This window comes from Cydia splendana, chromosome 26, assembly GCF_910591565.1.
Source record: "Cydia splendana chromosome 26, ilCydSple1.2, whole genome shotgun sequence".
Taxonomy (NCBI): domain Eukaryota; kingdom Metazoa; phylum Arthropoda; class Insecta; order Lepidoptera; family Tortricidae; genus Cydia; species Cydia splendana.
In genome coordinates, this window is record NC_085985.1 from 1,076,965 (window position 1) to 1,089,459 (window position 12,495).

Consider the following 12,495-nt stretch of genomic DNA (forward strand, 5'->3'; position numbering starts at 1 on the left):
ACGAGAACGGTAGATGGTAGCACTTGCTTTGGCAATGTACATGTCCACAAGATGGCCGACTCTCCATCGCGCACGGTCCCTATAGGCGTGGTGTTCTAAGGGTTAAAATTTCACAATGTTTAAGCTCACCTGGCGCCAAGATCTTTCTCTAAATGTGCCTTTACATTTAGATAAAGATCTTGGCGATCTTTATCTAAATGTGCCTCTAAAGCGTCTCTCGCAGCCTCCGCGACCTCGCTCGCGTCCACGGCGCACACTCCGAGGCAAGTCAGTACACTGTTGGTGTATACGTCATCTCGGATCACGCACGAGAGGCGTGGCGTTCAAAGAGTTAGTTTCATAACGTTTCGGCTCACCTGGCGCCAAGATCTTTATCTAAATGTGCCTCTAAAGCGTCTCTCGCAGCCTCCGCGACCTCGCTCGCGTCCACGGCGCACACCCCGAGGCAGGTCAGTACACTGTTGGCGTATACGTCATCTCGGATCACGCACGAGAGGCGTGGCGTTCAAAGAGTTAGTTTCACAATGTGTCAGCTCACCTTGCGCCAAGATCCTTATCTAAATTTGCCTCTAAAGCGTCTCTCGCAGCCTCCGCGACTTCCTCGCTCGCGTCCACGGCGCACACTCCGAGGCAAGTCAGTACACTGTTGGTGTATACGTCATCTCGGATCACGCTGAGGATGGGGGTAGAGTCTGTCTTCTGTCGCTTGGCTGGTGGCTGTGGTGGCGTGGTGAAGAGTTCTGGAACATAAATATAGTTGATGTAAAACTATGTCACCAGGCTTTTTAGGGTTCTGTCGTATATAGCTATGAATCATGCATGTTTTAGTTTAATCTTGGTTTAAGAGCCTCGGTAGAGAGTACCATTTTGTACCATTTGGTGTTGAAACTCTAGGTCCATGGGGTCCCAGCGCGCATAAGTTGTTCGCAGAAATCGCGAAGCGTCTGGTTGACGTAACTGGTGACCGAAGAGCTGGCGGCTACCTCGCACAACGTATCAGCATTGCGATACAGCGAGGAAATGCCGCCAGCATCCTTGGTACAATGCCTCAAGGGCCTATTTTAGATTTAAGCTAGTTATTAATTTCGTTTAGTAGTACCACTGTATATATATTGTATGTAAATAAATGTTTTCTGTATCTTGGTTTTACGTTTAAGTTTTTAATAATTTTACTTTTGTGTGTATATCATGTTAATGAATTGCGTGGAATGTTATGTACCTAGTTATGAGTCTAGAATCACTGTTTTTTCATACGTGTTAATAATTAATGTGATTAGCAGAAATAAATAAAACTGACTCTCCACGAAACACCCACTAGTTGGTGAAAAAGTATCTACGGCGGGATATTTCCCTATATAAACCCGAGCCGTTGGTTGCTTATTCAGAGAGCTTCACTCTCCCACCCAAGCAACTAGCTTGAACACTCTCCAGTAAATAAATTGAAATATGTGTTTTTATGTCACATAAACACATATCCCGGTAAATTGGCGGTAAAAGCGGACTTCGAGGCAACATAGCGGCGCGTTCCAGATTGCAGTTTCTACGCTTCACAGAGAACAACATAACTAAATGCTACAGTCCACGCTTGACAGGTTCCGTACCCAAAGGGTAAAAACGGGACCCTATTACTAAGACTCCGCTGTCCGTCTGTCTGTCTGTCTGTCTGTCTGTCTGTATCTCATGAACCGCGGTAGCTGGACAGTTGAAATTTTCACAGATGATGTATTTGTTGCCGCTATAACAACAACCCGTTTTTCGCGTAATGGCACCTACGGAACCCTTCGTGCGTGAGTCCGACTCGCACTTGGCCGGTTTTTGTACATAAATACATGTTTAGTACAAGCTTTTATCGCTGACTGAACTTTTCTTTCCCCAGGCAACTAATACCCATCTAGACAATTCTAAAAGCCCCAAACACAATTAGGTTGCATTGTTTCATCACAGAGTTCATATGGCCACCTCCTGTCTCCATCATAAGATCATCTCGATGGTACTTACCATAATATTGCATTATCACCCGACTTACATGTGTATGCACATTTTCAGCTTTATCGGAAATCGGGAAGTGGGTCAAATTTAGCTTCCATGATTAAGGGCCAGTTGCACCAACCACATTTGACAGACTGATCAACGTCAGCCGGCGCGCCCCGGCACCTTACTATATGAAACTTTCCATACATCAAAATTTAGCGAACTCTTTAACGATACGAACAGTTTGGTGCAACCGACCCTTAGTCGGGTTATTTGTCACCCACCGTAAACCATACTAAATTTACGGTGGGGAATAAAAAAAAGTGAGACGCGCCACTTGCACCATCCCACTAACCCGGGGTTAAGCGATTAAACCGTTAACCCAGTGTCAAATTGTACTGGTAACCATGGAAACTCCAGGTTTAACCGGTTAGCTCCGGGTTAGTGGAATGGTGTAAGTGGCGCTAACTAACAAACTGACATACTAACAGGGCAAGTTAACACATTCAATACCACTAAGTGCTACGGGTTACGCTCGTAGCGCGTAGCCACGGTTTCGTCGTATGTAGCGCGTAGTCGCTACGAACAGTGTACCCGACAGTCGGGTTCTTGGTGTTGAATGTGTTAAATAACAGCCTATAAAAAATTGCGTACGTTCCTTGCTTAGTTGCATATGCACTCACCTTCGTAAGCCTTCTGCATGACTTCCACCACGAGTTTTCTAACCTTTGCAGTGGCTGGCTTTAATGCGGCTATCTGGGCCACGCAGCGCCTCTTCATCGCGTCCTCCATCAGGGGCAACCCGTGTTTTACTAACAGCAGAGCTGCAACATACATTTGTTAAGATTATTATTTAAAATGATTCGAATCCTGGTTATTTTCGTACACAACTCTGGTGAGGTAACAACCAATACTAACTAATTACTACTACAAGTTCAGAGCCATACTGAACCGTATTAGCAAAAAGAATAGATAGTATAGAGGGGTCCTGTCATTGTAAATTTTGTAGTCACTGTAAATTTACTGCCATCTATCGACACACGACTAAAACTCAAAATGAAAGCGTATAAAGTTATCAAAAAATGTATATATATGGATAAATGATTTTATTATTTTTATATCAGTTTGATCCATGTTCATTCACTGATATCTATGTGTTAAAATTGTTAAATATGAAACGGTGTCGTCACGCCATCTAGCCGAGGATAGGCTAAAGGTGTGTGCGCCATCTATTCGAGAATGACTTTTACTTGAATTCCGAGGCACGTTTTTTCCTTAGACTTTATTCGTCTTATACGAAGTTACATATGTCTTTGGTATTAGTAATGACATGGAGAAATATAGTAAGACAAGAGTGCTCACTCCATACATCAGTTTTGGTACCAAAAAGACTATTATTTTCATAGTCGACATCTAGGATCGAATAGCGGAATAATCAGTACTTTAAGTAGCAGTAGTAGTACCGTCAAGTGACAATAGATGTAGCACCGACCGGAAAGTCTAATGTTGTTGAGCATAAGAATGCTAGATGTCGACTATGAAAATAATAGTCTTTTTGGTACCAAAACTGATGTATGGAGTGACCAATCTATGTATTTTTTTCTCTATGGTAATGAACACATGGTTGATTTAGTTTTTTTTTTACCATCGATTTTTGTTTAGTAACGGTATTAGCATGGCATTTAGCTTACCTTTCTGGTCCTTGTCGATCATGTGAGGCAGGTCTATCGTATCGAACATGTCCACGACGTATTCGCTGCGGCGTCCTCGCGACAGGTAACGCAGTATGTCACTACAGACTGAAGGCAGTTTGGTCAGTAATGTATTACCTTTCTGGTCCTTGTCGATCATGTGAGGCAGGTCTATCGTATCAAACATGACGGTGTATTCGCTGCGGCGTCCTCGCGACAGGTAACGCAGTATGTCACTACAGACTGAAGGCAGTTTGGTCAGTAATGTATTACCTTTCTGGTCCTTGTCGATCATGTCAGGCAGGTCTATCGTATCGAACATGTCCACGACGTATTCGCTGCGGCGTCCGCGCGACAGGTAGCATGACAGTATGTGGAGGCACTTGGCTCGGTCGGAAGAGATCACTTTGGTTACGTAGTCCGCTATTTTCCTGTAAACAGACAAAATCATGAACTAAGTATTTTCTAAGTATAGGAAATACCAATTTACGTATTTTCTATCAATCTTCAAAAACTTAAAATATACACCTGTTTATAAAAGTTCAGTATAAGACTTAACGCTTTAATAGGTCGCTACATAACGTAGTAAGCGGTCAGAATCGTAGGCTGTAGAGTGGTAACCATAGATAGGATCATAAATTCTACGAAAACCGCGCAAAATATTGTAAGATCTCCCAGAGAACGTTCTCCTGCTGCGTTCTCTGGTTCGCGGTCGTCACTCAGGAACCTGTTTGCCATAGGTTCTACAAGAAACGTGTTTGTCTTCCCACTGCCACTTATGTCTTAATTTGGACGCAATGTATCCGCACCGCAGGTCCAACGCCAAAGACGGATTAATCGGTCACAAACCACAGAGCAACATAGACCTACGTGCATATGCATAAAGTTCAATTTCAGTTTGACACTTCGGTGACGTGGCGTCCGAGTGACAGCTTTTGTGTTTGACACGGCGTCGAAAAGGTTAAAATATTACCTAAACTCTTGTTCACCACAGCACTCGGCACATCGCAAACTGGCACAATACACTGGCACGTAGCTCGTGATACCGTTACACTTGTCTTCTCCAAATAACTCCTAAACTACCCAACTGGGGGGGTAAGAGATAGATAGAGATAGAGAGAGAGAGGCTACATAAACTCTAACTCACCTGAACTCTTGTTCGCCACAGCATTCAGCACATCCCAAAGAGGCATAATAAAGCACACGGACATAACTCGTGATACCGCTACACTTCTCCAAATATCTCCTAAACTCTCCCAACGCTGGTCCCTTTTCGCTAGGTATGCCACACGCCATGGCCAGCCCGAAACATTCGGACACATTTGAGGGGTCTGTGTCTAATTTTGCCACTATTTTTGATAGCACTGTGGGTATGTATTTGGTTTTCGATATAGTTTTGATTACTTTGAATAATGCCTTTTGTGTGTCGTGGTGTGGATCTTAAACAATGTAATGACTTATTATTATACATATATAATAGTTATTTACAATACAAATGCGTATTATCCATAGTCTAATAAAACATCTTCTCTTCCCAGAGTGACACAAGCGTACTTCACAATAACATTGCCACTTTATATAGCGCTATCGCATATTATCATATAGCGCTGTCGCATGATGACGTAGGCTTGTGTCAGTCACGTGACCACGAAAAGACGGGAAGAGAGTACCAGGCGGAGTATATTATTATACCATGGTATTATCTATTCGCACGTGTATCGTAGAACACTTTACAGTACATATGGCCCTTTAAATTGTCGACGTAGCTACGTAATGTGCTTATTATATATAGCACAGTGTGTCGTAATGGAGCACCAGATGTACTGTAATAAGTTTTTAAAGAAAAGACGCGTAGCACGTGGAATTTAGTACATTGACCCGGCTGTTCCTCTCACTGTCGCTCGCGCGTCATTATATTGCTGACCAGCCCATGATGACAGAGGCACAGTGTAAAACCCTGTACCAAAAATAATTTTTGGTACAGGCTTTTATCGCTGACTGTTCTTTTCTTACGACAGACAACTAATACTCATCTGGACAATTCTAAAAACCCCTAACACAATTAGGTTGCGTTGTTTCATCACAGAGTTCCTATGGCCACCTCCTGTCTCCATCATCAGATCAGCTCGATGGTACCATAATATTGCAATGTCATCCGATTTATACACGCGTGCAAAATTTCAGCTCAATCGGAAACCGGGAAGTGGATCAAATTTAACTTGCAAGATTTGATTACAGACCGACAACGGGACAGGTGAAAATAAATAAAAGCTTGTAAAAAGTAACAGTGGACCGACGCCTTGATGTTTGCGTAATGCCGAACCGCACAAGAACACAGTAGGGGTGTCACAGACTATTACACAACTGGCCAAGACTTACACTTGACTTACTATAAGATTCGCTAGCCCTGTAAGTAGTACCGAGCTACTAACAATGGCGATGTATGCAGCTCGGGTGCGCGCGACCCACCCCTCGCCCCTCGCACCCCGCACGATTGCCCTGCGACAGGCGTGGCTCACTCCGCGATTTCGTCGCTTTGCAACAGGTAGCTACAAGTACATCCGTCCCACACCAATTTTGGTGGCTAGCCATAGCCGCGCGTGGCGCTGTCGCCACCTAGCGGCCATATCTGTGCTGATTGTAGCAGACGCGTTTTGTTAGAGAGTGAGTCTTCTGTACCTAGTACTATTATTTATTCTGTGGTATCACAAACCTTCATAATACGCCTCAAAACTATTCCACTCGACTTGTATGGTCCCATACAACTCCAAGAACGCCTGCAGAGTCCTAAGCAAGCCGTCGAACACGTTTTTACGGCGATTTTCCATACACGTTCTGATGAGGTGGTGGGTGATGATGTTCAGGTCTTCGCTGGTGATGGCTTCCTTCCAGTATAGTATGGTGTCGAGCTGAAAAGAAATTAATAGGGAATAATAGCAGGCGTGGCTCACTCCGCGATTTCGTCGCTTTGCTACAGGTAGCTAAAAGTACAACTGTTCCGCCCCAATTTTGGGGAAAGCCATAAGCCGCGCGTGGCGCTGTCGCCACCTAGCGGCCATATCTGTGCTGATCGTAACAGACGCGTTTTGTTAGAGAGTGAGTCTTCTGTACCTAGTACTATTATTTATTCTGTGATAATAGGCAAAACTCTAGAGGGCGTCACTAGGCCAATCACATGGCCTACCGTGAAATACGATAGTCGAAAGTTCCGTTTCTGGCTCACTATCACTCTTGCCTATTCGATCGATAAAGAGGCAGGTAAAGAAATTTCGATCTTCGCGTTTCGCGGTAGGCCACCTGTAAACAAACCGCCTTGATGCAATGTCATAGTGAAAACTTGTCAAAAAACTGTTTAAGGCCGAGTATGTATAAGTTACTCTATGGTTTACTAAACAACAATGTGCTGCACTCAGGCATTTACAAAAAATGGCAAGGTTTAAAAAAATTGTGAATGAATCATCGTACCAGGCACTGGCTATGTGTAATAGTTTGCCATTGGAACTAGATGGCCCTATTCGGAACCGGACACGTGCGAGTCGGACTCGCCCACCGATATTTATTTATATCTATATATATTTATATATTTCGGGGATCTCGGGACGGCTCTAACGATTTCGATGAAATTTGCTATACGGGGGTTTTCAGGGGCGAAAAATCGATCTAGCTAGGCCTTATCTCTGAGAAAACGCGCATATTTGAGTTTTTATATGGTTTCCGAGCAAAGCTCGGTCTCCCAGATATTAAATAAATTATACTTGTACTTACTACGTCTAAATGCAGTCCGTTCATAAACTTCCCCTCCTCAACGGAGGCGAGCACGGCGAGCAAACCAGGGAGCAGAACTGTAGCTTGCGGCTTCAACTCCTCTTTACAGTTGCAGATCACCTGGAGAATATTAATTTAAGTTTGAATGTTCCGGAGTCGCGGGTTCGAGTCTTAACCTTCACACAGGCACACAACACTATGGGTCGGTTGCACCAAACCGTCTGTCACCGTTAAAGCGTTCGCTAAAGTTTATTGTATGGGAGTTTCATACTATACCTACTCTACTGCTGATTAACGTTAATCAGTCCGTTAACACTTTCGCGGCCGAGCAAAAAACGGCGCACTACCCCAAGAAACCGGTCGTCTATATCTGCGTACAAAACAACCCGCTGGGCGGGTTGTCCGGTATCTGAGCAAACATTACGAGTGCCTGCCAGGCGGGTTCTCGGTAGTCAAAGTGTTAAATGTGGTTGGTGCATAGACTAGGAATCCTCTAGACGGAGTTTATAGCAATTATTTCATGAAACCGATGCTGCCAAAAATACGGGGGTGCGGGGGACGAGGTGAGCGAGGTCCCGTGCCGTGATTGGTCCGTTCAAAGACACGGACGTCACACAAAGACACTTACGACTCAAAAATGGAGTAAAACTACCGTATTTGTGGCAGAGGGGGTAAGAGCTATATGTCTTGTCTGTGGGTTGGTGCAAGTGACCCTATGAGTAGGGTCTAATATCAGGGTTTGAAACTTGTCAACAAAATAATTAACTTGAAGGTAGATTCGAATTTGGAATCTCTGCGTGGAAATCAAGTGTAACCCCCTGTATATTTCGTTTTCTTCCTCGCGTTATCCCGGCATTTTGCCACGGCTCATGAGAGCTGGGGTCCGCTTGACAACTAATCCCAAGAATTGAAGCCATCTGACCTTCCAACCCAAAGGGGAAACTATACTCTGTATCTTTAGGTATTTAAATAAAAGTAAACAAAATGACTCGTTAAAGCAGTTGAGGGTAGATGAAAACATTACGCAAATAATGTAGGTTATAGTCAGGTCGTTCAGTGACTGATCCAGGCGGTTTTGTATTTGGTCGGTTAACCAATTAATGTTGTAACTACCCGAAAACGTACAAATTATTTGTTTACTTTTATTTAAATACCTAAAGATACAGAGTATAAGCGACTAAGCGACTGCCATCTGACCTTCCAACCCAGAGGGGAAACTAGGCCTTGGGATTAGTCCGGGTTCCTCGCGATGTTTTACTTGACCGAAAAGCGACTGGTAAATAAGTTCCGAAAAACTCATTGGTACGAGCCGGGGTTTGAACCCGCGACCACCGGATTGCAAGTCGCACGCTCTTAACGCTAGGCCACTAGCGCTTTTCCAAGTGTAACCCCTGTATATTTATATTCCAAATACTAAAACGTCAGTTCGATGGAATGAATTACTGTACTATGATTTTTTGCCAGTTTTGTAGTAAAATGACAGATCATTCGGACAAAATGGGGCAAAATTTATTATCTGGAAATCAGAAATGTAGACTTGAGATTCTTTCCCGATGTCCCAGCCAGTAAACACGCCAGAGCACGCCATAGTAACGCCAGCGTCGACACGCCAGCCGCGTGGCGTAGTAACGCCGTGAGCGTGCCGGCACAAGGGTGAGAATTCAATGGCGTCTGAGCTTCAATAAACACGCCAGGACACGCCATAGTGACGCCAGCGTGCCGGCACAAGGGTGACAGTGCAGTGGCGTCTCCACGAGGGATGTCTTGTACCTGAGCTAGTAGCCACTTGAGATTCTTTCCCGACGAGTCGCCCTTCAATAAACACGCCAGGACACGCCATAGTGACGCCAGCGTCGACACGCCAGCCGCGTGGCGTAGTAACGCCGTGAGCGTGCCGGCACAAGGGTGAGAATTCAATGGCGTCTGAGCTTCAATAAACACGCCAGGACACGCCATAGTGACGCCAGCGTGCCGGCACAAGGGTGACAGTGCAGTGGCGTCTCCACGAGGGATGTCTTGTACCTGAGCTAGTAGCCACTTGAGATTCTTTCCCGACGAGTCGCCCTTCAATAAACACGCCAGGACACGCCATAGTGACGCCAGCGTCGACACGCCAGCCGCGTGGCGTAGTAACGCCGTGAGCGTGCCGGCACAAGGGTGAGAATTCAATGGCGTCTGAGCTTCAATAAACACGCCAGGACACGCCATAGTGACGCCAGCGTCGACACGCCAGCCGCGTGGCGTAGTAACGCCGTGAGCGTGCCGGCACAAGGGTGACAGTTCAGTGGCGTCTCCACGAGGGATATGTCTTGTACCTGAGCCAGGAGCCACTTGAGATTCTTTCCCGATGTCCCAGCCAGTAAACACGCCAGAGCACGCCATAGTGACGCCAGCGTCGACACGCCAGCCGCGTGGCGTAGTAACGCCGTGAGCGTGCCGGCACAAGGGTGACAGTTCAGTGGCGTCTCTACGAGGGATATGTCTTGTACCTCCACCTGTCAAATGAATATTGTTTTAATGGCTATGTGTTAGAAAGTTATAAACGATAATCGCGCTCTAATGTATTCGTAAAAACTAGTGCCTACGCCAGTTCTCGGGATTAGTTGCCAAGCATACCTCAGGCTCCTATGAGCTGTGGCAAAAAACTGGGATAATGCGAGGATCATGAATCGCGCTCCAAAGTGGCAAAAATGTAAACTTTCAATAAGATAACCAGGACGTTTTTGCTGCATTTAAGTGACTCTCGGTTGCTCAGCTGATATCCCGGAGTCACAAGTTCAAGTCTCACCGAAGGCAGAGTTTATTCATTGTTGGTTTGTTTTCAAACATTGTGATTTTTCATAAGAAAAACATGTCTAAGAAACTTGCGGCATAAGGGCAGGTGTAGAGTTTTTCACCTGTGTTACTGAGTTTTTGAGACTGACAAAATAGGAATGTAGATTTGACTAAAATACTCTATAGTACATACTTGTTCTTCCACACTGGAGTGTAGATCGAACAGCATGGGATCCTCGGAGAGAGTGCGAAGGAAGATACGCGAGCGCTGTGTGTACGAGGGAGACAGCGTGCTGGGCTCGAGCGGGACCGCCACGGGGAGTGATTTGGTGCGCTGCGTCTGAAAAGAAGACATTATACATATCAAAAGGATGTCATTTTAATAGACGTATTTCTTTTTTGTGAATCATTCAATGAAACGATTTTTCGAAACGTTCATAACAGGATATTAAAATAAAACACGTAAAAAGAAATTTAGCCTATATACGTCCCACTTCTGGCACAGGCCTCCTCTCATGGGCGAGAGGGCTTGGGCTATAGTCCCCACGCCAGCGTGGGGACTGGGCCAGCCCAATGCAGGTTGGGGACTTCACATACACCTTTGCATTTCTTTGCGGATGTATGCAGGTTTCCAGACGATGTGGAAAGTTTTGCAAAATATTGTAGCCACCAAATTAATGGCTTAAGCAAATGGCGCTGTACGGCCGCCATGTTTTGCAATGGCGTCATATTTTCCTCTAAATGTTTTTGTTTCCTACTTGTTTTAGTATTTATTTGTCTATGGCTATACTAACCCAGCTAGCGCGAATAGGTAGCACATATTGCTCCTTCTCATCCACTATTCTCTGTAACGCGTCTGTACCGAGCAGCTGTTCGTATAGAGGCGCCGCCGGCCGCCGCCGGCAGATGGCAGCACACATCACGTTGTATATCAGGCATTGGAGCTTTCTGCACAAAAAATACAAAAAATAATTAGTAAATAAGTTTTATTGACAAATATTTCATTTTTGATACAAGCTTTTATCGCTGACTGTACTTTTCATTCAATAGGCATCTCATATTAATACATTATATTAGTATTAATACTAATACATATAGTATAAATTATAATAATACATTATTAACCATCGACATTTTCATACTCGCAGGTGTAGGGTTTCTCAACTTTGTTATTGACTTTTGTCAGAAATCGCAACAGATATCAAGGTGCTGTTTCGGTAGTTGCGCTGTGTAGGGACGACAGATGCAATATATGTGACGTTTTCAACCAAAAGGTACCACATTGTCGGTTGTCGATAAGGTTGATTTCAAATCGAAGCTATAAGGAAATAGCGCCTTATTGACAACCGATAAATACCCTTTTGATTGAGAATGGCACATATGGCATCTGGTTCTGACATCTATTTACCTGTACAGTGCGGTTAAAAAAGTGCATGGATAGATGTCGACCGTAATGCCTTAATATTACGGTTGAAACATCTCCATGCACTTTTGAACGCCAGTACATAGGGTATAGCTGATCATCTGGCATGGGGCAGTGTAAACGCTCTCTGAGCTGATGGCACCAACTGCATGTTTCTCTCACAAGGTGCCAGGGCGTAGCGTTAGTGGTCGCACTGTATAATACTGACGCTGGCGATTCTAAAGATGACGTAGGTAGCTGTAGTTGTAGCTTTAGTGGTCGCACTATATAACGATTACGACCACGCCATTTTCATACTCGCAGTTGTAGGGTTTCTCAACTTTGTTATTGACTTTTATCAGGAATCGCAACAGATATCAAGGTGCTATTTCGGCAAATACATATGGTTTTCAGACATAAATTTACCTGTACATAGTGTAGAGTTGATCATCTGGCATAGGGCGGTGTAATCGCTCTCTGAGCTGATGGCACCAACTGCATGTTTCCCTCACAAGGTGCCAGGGTGTAGCGTTAGTGGTCGCACTGTATAATACTGATGATGGCGATTCTAAAGATGACGTGGGAAGCTAGAAACGTACATTTACTATTAGAAGTATTAGAACAAATTAAATTATTTTCAGAAAATATTTTAATTTGTTTTTATTTCAAGTAGACACTCTACTATATAAATTATAAACTGAAATAAATGTCATATACTAAAAAAAAGTGACCAAGGCCTCCAGTGCCCCAGGCTGGAATAGAACCTGCGTCCTCTACTAGGCACCTGCCGCAATAGCAGAGGCACTGGAGGTCTTGGTCACTTTTACACAACACAGGTCCGCAACAATTTTAAGAAATAGAGGTACAAAGGCGAACTTATCCCTATAAGCG

At 44.4% G+C, this 12,495-nt stretch overlaps 1 protein-coding gene across 1 annotated transcript in view; it reads right to left on the bottom strand.

Moving 5' to 3' along the window:
- Positions 1 to 12,495, bottom strand: part of LOC134803535 (uncharacterized) — a 51,334-nt gene that overhangs the window by 34,528 nt on the left and 4,311 nt on the right. Inside the window, exons 3-13 of the mRNA XM_063776334.1 lie at positions 12,031 to 12,191; positions 10,997 to 11,150; positions 10,396 to 10,542; positions 9,743 to 9,922; positions 7,428 to 7,547; positions 6,376 to 6,571; positions 4,810 to 5,101; positions 3,936 to 4,093; positions 3,663 to 3,872; positions 2,655 to 2,795; positions 539 to 740 (exon numbers count right to left, since the gene is read on the bottom strand). Of these exons, the coding sequence (XP_063632404.1) occupies positions 539 to 740; positions 2,655 to 2,795; positions 3,663 to 3,872; positions 3,936 to 4,093; positions 4,810 to 5,101; positions 6,376 to 6,571; positions 7,428 to 7,547; positions 9,743 to 9,922; positions 10,396 to 10,542; positions 10,997 to 11,150; positions 12,031 to 12,191 (1,961 nt within the window). The remainder of the gene's footprint in view (positions 1 to 538; positions 741 to 2,654; positions 2,796 to 3,662; positions 3,873 to 3,935; positions 4,094 to 4,809; positions 5,102 to 6,375; positions 6,572 to 7,427; positions 7,548 to 9,742; positions 9,923 to 10,395; positions 10,543 to 10,996; positions 11,151 to 12,030; positions 12,192 to 12,495) is intronic.